General features: G+C 44.6%; 1 protein-coding gene across 1 annotated transcript; it reads left to right on the top strand.

Moving 5' to 3' along the window:
* The first annotated feature begins 104 nt into the window (after positions 1 to 104).
* LOC134658213 (uncharacterized) lies at positions 105 to 10,447 on the top strand. Its single transcript, XM_063513822.1, has 12 exons — positions 105 to 456; positions 836 to 1,070; positions 1,606 to 1,705; positions 2,541 to 2,664; positions 3,439 to 3,592; positions 4,495 to 4,758; positions 5,150 to 5,460; positions 6,307 to 6,433; positions 6,950 to 7,055; positions 7,725 to 7,814; positions 8,661 to 8,758; positions 10,213 to 10,447. Exons 2-12 carry the CDS (start codon positions 850 to 852, stop codon positions 10,445 to 10,447), a joined length of 1,830 nt encoding a protein of 609 aa, XP_063369892.1. The 5' UTR covers positions 105 to 456; positions 836 to 849.
* Positions 10,448 to 13,198: the final 2,751 nt, after the last annotated feature.

The raw sequence follows: 13,198 nt of genomic DNA, 5'->3' as shown, positions 1-13,198 counted from the left end.
CAACTCCAAACCAGCAATCAGTGGGCCCACAATCTCAAGAGCCAACTCCAAACCAGCAATCAGTGGTCCCACAATCTCAAGAGCCAATCCGAAACCAGCAAACTGAAACCACCAACACACAACATGAAGTCGGCCAGAGTAATCCGGTAGCCATTCAACTGCATCAACATCAGCAACATGAAACCAAGACACACCAAGAAGCAATTAAGATCAACGAGCTACATCAAGACGTTGAACCCCAAATTTCTTACCAACCTGTGAAGACTTACGCCTCTGCAAAAGTCATTATACCTACTCCGGCAAATGGTCCTCATAAGGAGAGTTTCAATTTAAACCTTGGATCTAACAATAGGGTCACTTTCAAGGTGGATGAGTCTCAAGGTCAGGAGCCAGTGAACTACGAACAGACTACAGAGGAGGAGCAAATTCCTTTCTCTGATGGATCACCAATTTTCGGTAAGTTTGTTCGGTAAAACATATTAAAATTATCAAAGATTTTGGTTTTAATTTGCTCGAATGTGCAGAGCATTAATGAAACGTATTGCCGCTTTTTGGATAGACGATTTTAGATGTCTTAAATCAGGGATCAGTCTTGTAATCATACCGTCGCTGTTATAACTTTTACTTGATACTTGCGAAAGGGAATAGAATAATCCCTTGGAGTCTATTTACTAAAAGATATAGTTACTATTCCACATTCAAGCAGTACAATCAGACGAAGACAAATTAACCGATCATATATATATAACATCGTAACTAATAGATAGACTAGTTGCGTCTCTTAGTTGCGTGTTTATAGGTACTTATTAAGTAACTTTATATGCTCCCTCCACAGAGACCTCGGAACAGATGATCCAAAGCTTCCTCCGCCAATCACCAGTGGCTCCAGAAGAGCCTGCAGTCATCCCCGACCTGGATCTCCCCGCCCGTCTCCCGGTCACCTCACCGCCTTCCTACGGCGTACCGATCGCAGCAGCGGCACCGCCTCGTCCGGACTTCAACCGATCTCTCCATCTGCGTGTGGATCTGACTGTGCCGAGCTCCGACTACACTGAGGCTTATGATATACAGTACGTATTGATAACAATTGCTGACGCTAGAGGTTTTCTTGGGCAGAACTGCAAGAATTCGTCCCTAATTAGAACCGCCCTAATAGCGAGTGGATCTTACCGTATCCACATCTTATTAATCTTTTTATATGGAGAGGTTAGGTTAGGTTAGGTTGTCACTTTCAGGTGACAAGCAAAACTCTCTAATTACCACCACAAATTCATAGGCATAGTGAACCATATTAGTACTAAAAGAAGGTTGATTTTTGCTTAAAATTTCTTGAGTAATTAGTGAGTTTTGCTTGTCACCTGACGAATGAAGGGTGGTATTTCATAAAATAAATGTCCCAAAGTATTTCCTTGACAACATTTCCCAGGATTTATCCGCAATCAAAAACTCTATGAGTCACAGCGTCCGAATTTTCCATCTGTAGAGTAGGTATGACTGTGCCTAGGTTTGATTATACAAGTACAAACATGCCGTAACATTGTCCCGATGCTGCCCCTAATGTTTCTCCAATCAGATTTAAGTTAATCAGAAACTTGTGTGTTTCAGATGGCACTCGGAGTCCAACACAGCCAAGACCGTGGTGGAGGATGGCAGCACTGTCATCTACCGCGCACCGCTGGCTGACGGACGCATCCAGTTCCTTGAGGTATTTGCTATTTCTTACCCTTTTAAGTTACCTTTTATAATTCAAAAGAATTGTGATTTTTGCAAGCTTTTATTTATCTTCACCTGTCCCGTTGTCTGTAATCAAATCTTGAGCAAGTTAAATTTGATCCATTTCCCGGTTTCCGATTGAGCTGAAATTTTGCATTAGGTACACATGTAAAGGATGACTCACGTTAGAACCGGGCCGTGTCCGGGACGGAGCTTCCGGCGCTTACTTTTCTATGGAAATGACAGGTGATCACGTGATGCTTTCCATAGAAAACGAAGCGCCCTAAGCTCCGGCCCGGACACGGCCCGGTCTAACGTGAGTCATCCTTAAGTCGGGTGACAATGCAATATTATTATGACATAGAGCTGATCTGATGATGGAGACAGGAGGTGGCCATAGGAACTCTGTGATGAAACAACGCAACCTAATTGTGTTAGGGGTTTTTATAATGATGAGTCTCGATGAGTATTAGTTGTCTGTCGTAAGAAAAGTACATATAGTCAGCGATAAAAGCTTGTACCAAAAATATTTTTTTTGCCAAAAACTTATTATTACCATTACCTTAGAACTCCGTGTAAAGGATTCATCTTCACGCTAGACCGGCCCGTCCGACACGTCATTATCTATGACGGCTGATCGGTGATCACGTGGTGCTTTCCATAGAAAACAAAGCGCCGGAAACTCCGGCCCGGCCCCGGCCCGGTCTAGCGCGAGTCATCCTTTATTGTATCGATTTGGAATATTGTTTTCTTTGAAAACAATTTTTGTCGAAATCTAGTTCTGTTGATGGGTTCCAGGAGGAATGACCTCTTACTCTTACTTACAGATTCAACGAGAACCTAAGGATGGACAGGAGGTGCGCCGCTGCACGCTCTCCCCGCTGATGCAGGCCTCCCCCGAACACAACGCCTTCCCAGGACTACCAGCATTCGACCAGTTTGAGTTCGTTGGTAAGTAGTTGCATACAGGACCCGAATACATAGATTTAGGATATGAAAAGAAGGATCGCAAGACTTTCGTCTCATATATTTGACATTAGGGTATAGAAGAAAAGAAGCGCTCATGAAGAAATGCAGAGGGTTTCCGCGAAAACCGAATTTCGCAAATTGCGGGGATCTTTCTCTTTTACTCCAATGACGGCGTAATTAGAGTGACAGAGAAAAATGCCCGCAATTTGCGAAATTCTGTTTTCGCGGTAGCCTCTCAGGGAACTAGCCAATCGCAGTGCTTTATTTTTATATTATCGTGCGTCGATTGGTCTTAACAGGAGCAGATGTTGAGTTTGAACAGAGAGTTGAGAGAACGGAAGTTGTTGTATGAGGAGATGCTGAGGACGTTCCAAACGTAGCTAGGGCTTCGCCCGGTTTTTTTTTGTATGAAGGGCAAACCCACCGCAAGGAGGTCTAGCATAAGTTGCGTTCTCGCGCGCGAGTCTTTACTGGCGGCCTAGCCAAGGTGACAATTGCTATCGCTTCGCCATCGAATCGCTTTGTGTCTCTCTATCACTCTTCCATATTAGTGCGATAGTGACAGTTGCGTTTCGATCGCTACGGAGCGTAAGCGATTGGCACGTTGGCTAGGCCGCCTGGCGCGCTTGATGTATGGAGTCGCGCGCGAGAACGCAACTCATGCTAGCAGGTCAGAATGACATCTTGTATGAAAGGCAGAGCGCCATGCGAACTTGAACATGCATTTTTCAAACATTTTGTCTGTTTTCCCTCCAGGTTACACGACCGCAGAGGGCCGATCGCTAGTGGAGCGCTGGCGCCGCGTAGTCAAGGGTGGCCCAGGAGAAGGCGGCGCGGCGGAGGGAGAGGCCCTCACCGTCACGCACGATATGTTCATCATCAGGGACAGGGGACTAGCCGTGCCGCTCAGGTCAGTCAGCTTCGACAGGCTTTTACGGCTCGGCCACGGCATTGAGCGACTCGCGACGGCGGCGATAACCATTGGAGCGAGGGACTGTGATCGGACCTTTCGATACCACTTATGGTTGTCGCTGCCGCCGTCGCAAGTCGCTCAATGTCGTGTCCGAGCTGTTAGAAGTGTGCTTGGTTTGCTTTTCGTCTCAATAATTGTTCAAACCAAAAACCAAACCAAACCAAATTGTTGTTTGTGCCAAAATTTCTACATGGAAAATTTACGAAAAATTCTTACTTTGTACTAAACTTTAACCATTTCCAAAATGAAAATTTCCTTTGTTTCCTGTGAATTTCCGAGAACTTTCTAGCTTTTTGGAAACTTTCCGCAACTTGCACGTCTAGCAACTAACATTGTAACTCATTGTGACTCACGCTACACCGGGCCGGGGCCGCGCCGGAGCTTCCGGCGCTCCGTTTTCTATGGAAAGCACCACGTGATCACCGATCAGCCGTCATAGAAAATGACATAGACGCCTCGGCCCGGGCACGGCCCGGTCTAGCGTGAGTCATCCTTTACATGCATTATTTGTGTTCTATCAATGCGTTGAACGGTGCATCAAAATCTAGCGAATGTTCCACTCGTATGCGAGGGTATTTCATCAGATCTGGACTGACCTTAAGGCCGGATTTACACTTATAAGTTTTACTTATAGGGACTTAGGGACACAGCTATACTACAGAATGAGAGATATATATCGTTATCTCATTCTAACAAATAGCTTTGTCCCTACTTACATAAGTAAAACTATCAAGTTTATCTCAGGCCTAAGAACACCTTCCTTAACTATAACTATCATATAAGTCAGTTATGACTATTTTCCTAACGCAACAATGCTTACCCTGTACCCGTATCTACAGATACTCAGTGGTGACCGACAGTTCCATCCTCGGCCCCAACAGCGACAACTACACCCACCGCTACAACTTGCTCGACGGTCCAACCGCCGCAGTTCTCCCCGACACGCCCCGGGATTGCGACACCTTCGAGGAGTACCCAGCAGATGAGCACAGTCTTCAGAAGAGGGCTACTGGCCTCGTGTCGCGGGTTCTCGCAAAGTTTGACCCGATCAGAGAGTTCGCTGGACCGACAAGGGATGTTCGATACGACTCCATATTGACTGAGTAAGTATCACAGAAATAAACGTCACACAAAACATCATCAACATACCTACGTAAATCATTAAAAAGAACTGAATAATCTACCTATTGTTTTACTTATTTCACCGTAATACCGAATTCGAGTGTACCATAAGGTCAACCGGGATAAATTCAACTATGGGCCCTATTATGTGTCTATTTGAGTTTTAATAATTACCTAATAAACAATTAACGTATTATGGCGACGCAGTTTTCTGTCGCGTTACTTAAATGTAGGATTTGGCAGATTCCCACGGAACCGCCGAAATACCACACCTGTTCGGCCAAGCAGCGGCCGCGAATACTGTTAGAATCTTACCTTAGAATGAGCATGCAAATGCCACTTTATATAACCTATACGCACTGACATTTACAGCTTCAAAAACCAATTCAAACGCAAATACCTAGACCCGGCGGAAGAGGCCGTCCGCAAGAACCTCCTCGTCAAGTCGACCCGGTTCATCGAGGCAGGCAACCGTCTCGCCTCCGGATTCAAGATGGCCGCCAACTTCATGGCTGACAGGCTGGACGACGAGATCAGCCAGCTGTTTGGAGTTCAGGCGCCGCCAGAGGGCGCTAGCGAGCCTGGGCTTGTGCCGTTCCCGTACACGGAGGATGAAGTGAAGAATATTAAGCTGGATGATGAGTTTGACTGGCGTCCGCTTGGAGCCGTGTCTCCTGTGCGCTGTAAGTGACGACTATATGTGACGTTATCTATGAAAAGGGACCTTATTGTCGATGGCGCTTACGCCATTATTAACGATGCTCCGATATAAATACAATGCCGCGCGACGCTGTGCGGCGTAAGCGCCGTCGACAATAAGGTCCCTTAATGCCCCATATATATATATACTAGCGACCCGCTCCGGCTTCGCACGGGTAGTTCAACGAATTTACACAAAACCTTTACAAATTATACCCTAAAACCTTCCTCAAGAATCACTCTATTAATAGGTGAAAACCGCATGAAAATCCGTACAGTAATTTTTGAGTTGACGCGGCAGGGGGCTTTGTTTTATAATATGTATTGATATCATAAAAACCTGAATTCCAAAAAATCTTCATCAGTGTTTTGTTACCTATATTAGTTTCATAAAATCTTGAGACAGATTTTCAACAGTAACCCATTTAATTTAATTGCTACATTCCGCCACACGGCTGGTTTTATATGACAATAGTGAAAAAATGTTCTTGTTAAATTCAAGTTTCTGGGCTTGAAAGCCCCGCAAATACTTGGAAAACTAATCGAATTTAAACTGTTGTGAGACATACTAACATTGAATAATTTTACGGTTTAGACTCACTTGTTTTAAGTCACTCGCGCGACATGTTTCGGAGAGCCTAGGTCTCCTTTCTCAAGCACCAACAGTGCGAGCAGCGATCACGACGGCCGGGCCGTGTATCGCGTACTGCGGCACGCCGCGTCGCGCAGCGTGCGACTGATAAACATGGAAAACTCTTTTTAATTTGAACATTTTTCTCTTATGTTGGTTTGTGAACAAAAATCTAAAGCAAACGTTGTCATTTCCACAGTCCAAGATACAACATGTGCTTCGTGCTGGGCCTTCGCCGTGGCGGCCTCCACGGAGGGCGCGCTCTTCAAGAAGACCAACAAACTGGTGCCGCTCAGCCCCCAGTGCCTCGTCGACTGCGGCAAACCGTAAGTATAGTTTGTCAAATGACTGTCTCATTTCAAACATAGACAGAGACAAATCATACTATCTTTGTCTTACCCTAGTACTAGCACCCAAAAGAAAAGGATGAGTATAGTGTTCCTATTTACTGACAATTTGGTTTGATCAACTATACTTTGAACGTCCTAAGGCATCTATGTATAAACATCTTGTGCTGGTAATACTTCTTTTCCATATCTTCATTTGATTATTACCTAAGAGTTACATTTTAATTTTGATCTAAATTTTACCGCGCTGTTAACTTTATGTCCTATATCTCGATTCTCGACCATGCTATATTTAATAGACCCCTAAAAATCTATGAATATTTGCATCGCGGTTGAAACCTAGCGTTTGATATGTGGGTTCATTTGCAGACTGTCATTTAAATAAGCACATGTGATGTGTTAAAGTGTGGTTTCGTAATTAGCGTATAGCAGCTGAAAAAGATCCTTTTATTTAGCTTCTTGTGAGACAGCTCTAATAATCCACGATGGTCACAGGTTCGGAACGAACGGCTGCAACGGCACGTGGCCCAGCTTTGCGTATGATTACGTGAAGGCTCGCGGGCTGCCGGCGTGGGACGAGTACACCAACTACCAGGCTAAGGTACATTTCTATTAAATTATGTCCAGATTTATCTGCGCCACTTGCACCATTTGACTAACCCGGGGTTAACCGGTAAATCAGGAGTTACCATGGTTACCAGTAGAATTTGACATAAGGTTAACGGTTTAACCGCTTAACCCTGGGTTAGTGGGTGCAAGTGGACCTTAATCATAAAACACGTACTATAGAGTTAGCCATCCTTCATATCTCCTATCCCGGTGCAAAGGTGTCCATCAATCTCGCTGTGTTACCTTACCGCGCTGAACCGAAATGGGCAGCTTCTTCCCTAGAACACACACACACACACACACACACACACACACACACACACACACACACACACACACACACACACACACAGACACACACACACACACACACACACACACACACACACACACACACACTTCACAGCGAGCGCGGTATCGTCTTGGGTCGTTCCATTCGTTTTTCGACAAGTTCTTAAAATTAGTCCTATTCTGCTACATTCGTCACAATCGTCGGTGGCTTTCAATATAGAATGCGTGACGAAAGCAGAATAGGACTAATTTAAGAACTTGAGGAAAAACGAATGGGACTACCCCAGACGATACCGCGAGCGCTACAGATTCGTACACGAGTGTGGAGGGGGCTTTAGTGCACAATATACTGTCTGTGGTAATGTTACAGGTGTTGCAGTGTAAAGACACGACCGTGCCGCCGGTGACGCACATCAGCGGGCACGTGAACGTCACCGCCTTCAGCGAGGGCGCCCTCAAGGTACTGTTCAATAGTTATTTAATGCAGCATACGATGAATTATAGTAGCTATGGGCACTAGACAAATATAAGTAGAGAAAGAGTAGTAACTCCATACATCAGTTTTCTTAAGCTTTGGATTCCTCCGAAAACGGTGCCGTCATATGTCATATAGCGGCCGCAAAAGACGGCCGCGTCTTTACGGTGGCGACATGTGGAAAGTACCACGGCGTCATAACACACCGTCATCCACCAAGGTCAAAGCGGCAAATTTGAAAAATGTAGGCGCGATGGGATAACGTCCCATAGAAAATTTGAATTTCGCGCCTTTTCCTACTGACAAGATTTGCTTGATCATCTATAATTTACTTGGAGGATGAAATATCATCAGAAGAGGAAAATAATCGTAATACGGAATCATTTATTCAAATCTCGTGTCATTTATTCAAAATGGCATCACCGCTATCTAATAAAACGTTCACGAAACTATCGACACCGTCATGACGGCCGTCATCTTACGTTACGTTGACAATCAACGTAACGTAATGCCGTCTAGGAAACCGCGCCATCTTGTTTACATAGACAACGTTCTAGTGACGTCAGTCAACGCTATATAGCGGCCGTAATATGACGGCACCGTTTTCGGAGGAATCCAAAGCTTTACTAATCTTTCTTTACTTTATTTCTCTATGTTGAGGGCACTAGAGTTGACGAAATCATACCACAACAAAATCAAGTACCGACAGCAAGTTGAACCGCCAACTGCAAGATAGACGCAACCTGTGCTGTACCTTGCGTCTATCTTCCTCACGAGTACAAAGTTTATATCGCGTCTTTAAATAAATTTTTAACTGAATAACTTGTTTAGGTAGCCATCAAGAATCACGCACCGTCCGTCGTCATAGTGGACGCGAAGGCGCAGAGCTTCATCTATTACAAGTCGGGGGTGCTGAAGGACAAGCGCTGGTGAGTGATGTAGAGGCACAGAAAAGTAATAGTAGGTACATTACACACCTAGGGAGGTGAATTCGTGAATGCTCCAGATCGCAGGTGTTCGTGGCCCGAACCGAAGGTGAGGGCCATAAATATGCGATCTGGGGCTTTACGAATTACCGCCCGTGGTTTGTCTAAAGTTTTACGTCTTGCCTTGGACAGGTAAGAGTTTCTCCTCGCGTAGCGTAGCGGTGACGTAATAGTACTAAACCGTACAGAAAACTTCCTACAAAACAGAAGTTTGACAGCGATTTAGGGACGAATCATGCTGTTCCTGTCTAATGTATGGTTTTCGGTACTATATCCCTTTAGGCTTTTTAGGGTTGTCAAAATTCAAGTCATTATCTTTATTGTCTGTGGTCGTACACGCAAAGGAACGACAAGTTGTATCAACCCTAATAATTGCTCGGAGCAATGCTGAGCCGAACGGAACCGAGAATGCCCGAAAGGATCAGTTTCGACCTAGGGTATACATACAGCTGTGTGCAATATAAGACTGCGTGTCCATCAGAAATGTGCGAATATGCGTAGCTAGGGATGTGTTTGTAGTTGCGGAAGAGTGCCGCAGTGTCCCTGCGACCTCGCCATATAGCGTTGAGCCGGCCAAGAGGGGTTTTAGTGGGTATACTGTGGGCCTCATTAGCCTATACGGGAGGCCCACATAACCACCCAGGCCCGTCCCCGCGCCTGGGTGGTATGCGTAACGCATTTCCCCTCTACAAAAAAAAGGGATGGGTTTGTTAATAACCAATGGTTTCTCTATAAAACTACCTAGGTACACGCAATGATATTATATAACCATAGATAGGTTATACTCATACTTGAGGAACACAAAAAATACTTCCATATTTATTTCTGTGCCTACGAAGAAATCTGTTATTTTTGATAAATTTTCTCATTCCATCCACCTTTGTCACACTCGTTGTTAAACATAAGCTCGTCTCTTTCTCTTTCGGCGTGCGGGAGCTCGTTAGAACGTGCACATTTCTCGCTTGTCCAGCCGCGACTAAAGGCAACTTGTCCAATTTGTCACAAGGTAAGAAGCGCTTCAATTTTGGAACGCCTATAACCTATCTTGAGTTATAAATCATTGGGTACACGTGGGATCAGCCGGCATAGCCAAGATAACAATCCCTAACGCTACGACAACGAAACGCTTTATGTTTCTCTATAGCTCTTCTATATTAGTGCGACAGTGACAGTTGCGCTTGCGTTTCGATTCGACGCTACGAAGTGTAAACGATTGGCATGTTTGCTACGCGGTCTGAGGGCCTACCGCGAACCACGTTCGACGTGTTGCCTCCCTGTCACACTTACGTACGAATTTACAAGTGCGACAGAGAGGCAACACGTCGAACGTGGTTCGCGGTAGGCCCTCTGATCGTCAGCGCATTACATTTTTTTGTTAAAATTAATGAATTTTCCAGCGGCGAGAACAAGCCTCGTCTCAACCACGCCGTCCTCGCCGTCGGCTGGGGCTCCACGGACGGCCCTCACTTCATCATCAAGAACACGTGGAGCGACAAGTGGGGGGAGGGGGGCTACGTCCGCATCGCGCCCGACTCCTGCGCACTCCTGGAGCGGCCATCTTACTCGCTAGTTGAGGAACCTAATATTGATACAGCGGAACTGAGGGCGGCCGCGGCGAGCGTTCAAGCTTAGTTTTTGATGCCAAATCTGACTAAATTTCACTGTTTTTAGGGTTCGTACCTTAAAAGGAAAAAAAAAACGGAACCCTTACACTAAGGCCTGAGTGGACGGTCGAGTTGGGCGTGCAGCGGGGCGGGGCGTGCGGCGTGCATGTTAAACAAATGCAAGCGTATAGGAGCGGCCTTAGTGCACGCTGCTCACATCACGCGTGAGCCCACAGCCACGCTGCACGCCCCGCCGAACACTCCGCGTCGAGCGTCCACTCAGGCCTTACACTTATTAGGATCACTCGTGCGTCTGTCTCTATATGATAATATAACTTGCCCTAGTTCCTAAGAGTAGGCAGAAATATAGCATAGATTAGACCTGGGGATCCAACCCTTTCCCCTCCCTTTTTGGGGGGTAGGCACGGTACGATCTCGTGGCTACCGGGACAAATCAGCTTTGTTTGATCTTAGGAACAATCGTGCCAAGCGGCATCGCCTGAGATGAAAAGTGCATACTCATTGCACACACTTAGCCTACGAATTCAATTTCAAAAAATTAAAATTTTTTAAAAGACTTTATCTCGGAAACTATTCAAGCTACAGAAATAATTCTAGTGTCGTATTGTAGCAAATTTAATCTTCTTTAAAAACGCCCTTAGAGGGTATTATCAAAAACTAGTCTTTTAGGGTTATAATCGCCCAAATCTAAAAAAAACCGAGATTTTCGCGGTGTTTTCGATTTTTGACAAAGTTGCGTTCGGCGCTCGAGGTCACAAACTTGGATTATTAATTGGGCCCACGTGGGCCAACATCATAAATAAGTGTGCAAAAAATCAGAACTACCCAATTTGACGCAAACGCTAAATGTATAAATTTACTGTAGGAGACGAGTTTTGCCTGTATAGAAATTTGGATCAAAAAATTACGCTTTAGCAGTCTGTTCCTTTCTCTGTCGCACGCGCGTAATTATATTGCTGTCCCGGTCCCGCCCATGACGCCGGCGCGGCGGTCAATGCCTCTGTGCAAGCGGGGCAGCAATCTAAGCCTGCGATAGAGATAGGAACAGGGGGTCAATGTACGATATCCCTCGTGCTTAGAGTCCTCACTTTAGTGACGAGTTATGCCTGTATAAAATATGTTGGATAGACACATTACGGAAGAATTGAAACATTGTACCTTTTTCTTAGTGTAAGGCCTGAGTGGACGCTCGAGTCGGGCGTGCAGCGGGGCGGGTGCGGCGTGCATGTTAAACAAATGCAAGCGTATAGTAGCGGCCTTAGTGCACGCTGCTCACATCACGCGTGAGCCCACAGCCACGCTGCACGCCCCGCCGAACGCTCCGCTCCGAGCGTCCACTCAGGCCTTAGCAGACTTTTATGAATAACGCTGTTAATAGGTATATTACTTATGCAATCACTGCTTGTTTGCCTAATTTATATGATTAAGATAAAACGGCCATATTTGATAATATTAAGCTAAAGCTATTTATGCCGCGTAAGATTTTAAGCAGTATCTTATATTAAGTTCTGTTATTGTCATCACAATCATTAAAATGATTACTTTATATAATTTTGTATTTTTTTTAACTCCCAGTTTAATATTCTGTCCGTAGTGGAATAATTACAAGGAATCCAGTAGGCCTAAGATTCCGGTTATAATCTGTTGATTATCAACAGATTGTAACCGGATTATGATCGTGTTCGATCTGACCAAAAATAAATAAAATTAAGATGGCGTCCGCTTTTAAAATTTTGGCTTTTTATTAAGTACCTACCCGCCCCGGCTTCGCACGGGTTAATTAAATTATACATAAACCTTCCTCTTGAATCAATCTATCTGTTAAAAAAAACCGCATCAAAATCCGTTGCGTAGTTTTAAAGATCTAATCATACATAGGGACAGACAGACAGCGGGAAGCGACTTTGTTTTATACTATGTAGTGAGTAGTGATGTGATAGTGATAGGACAGTTTTATAAAGATCGACCTTAATAGGTTCAGATATTTATTTTCATCACTAGGACCAAAAAATTAATCAAAAATGCGTAAAGGATTCCAATCTCGTTCGAAATCTCGAGGTAGTCGAGATTACGACCGAGATTGCAAGAATCGAGATTTCCTGCTAACGAGACTGAATCTCCAAAATTTGCTCGAGATATCGTGATTTCGAGATCTCGCGAGTTCATTTTGAATCTTATTGCTATTGTCATAGAGTCGTAAAATTCAATAACCGGTTAAAGCAACCGAACCTTTTTTTATGCAGGTAAGTAGCACGTGCGGTTTTACTTACAATAAGCCCCGCCAGACTGCGCGTGAAAGCTAAGGACTAGACTTTCATACCTACTGTGAGCTTTCATAGAAATTTGACACGAATAATGACATTATCTCACTTTGGTCCAACTCCACCATTTCATGAGTTGCGATGGAAAAAAACAAAAAAAAACACAATTTTTTCAGCTTAATAATTGTATTAATGGTTCTTCATTTTGTGTATTTGGCAAAAGTACATATTAGCTGTCGAGCCTCTCGAATTAGAAGCACGAATTTGTGTTAAGGACTCGTCCCGAATACCATGCAGGGTTAAACTTTGTCAAAGGACTCATTCAAACATAAACAGAGATAATCATACTTTGTCCTACACTAGTACTAGTACCCAAAAGAAAAGGATGCGTATACAGTTTTTTTGGTTCTTATTTACTGACAAACTGGTTTGGTAAAGAGACAGAGACAGCGCTTTATGCACGTATATTAGCGATGTCCCGCTCGCCCCCTATTCCC

The sequence above is a fragment of the Cydia amplana genome, chromosome 21, assembly GCF_948474715.1.
Source record: "Cydia amplana chromosome 21, ilCydAmpl1.1, whole genome shotgun sequence".
In the NCBI taxonomy this organism is placed as follows: Eukaryota; Metazoa; Arthropoda; class Insecta; order Lepidoptera; family Tortricidae; genus Cydia; species Cydia amplana.
The sequence above is the reverse complement of the archived record's forward strand: the minus strand, read 5'-3'. Positions and strand labels throughout refer to the sequence as shown.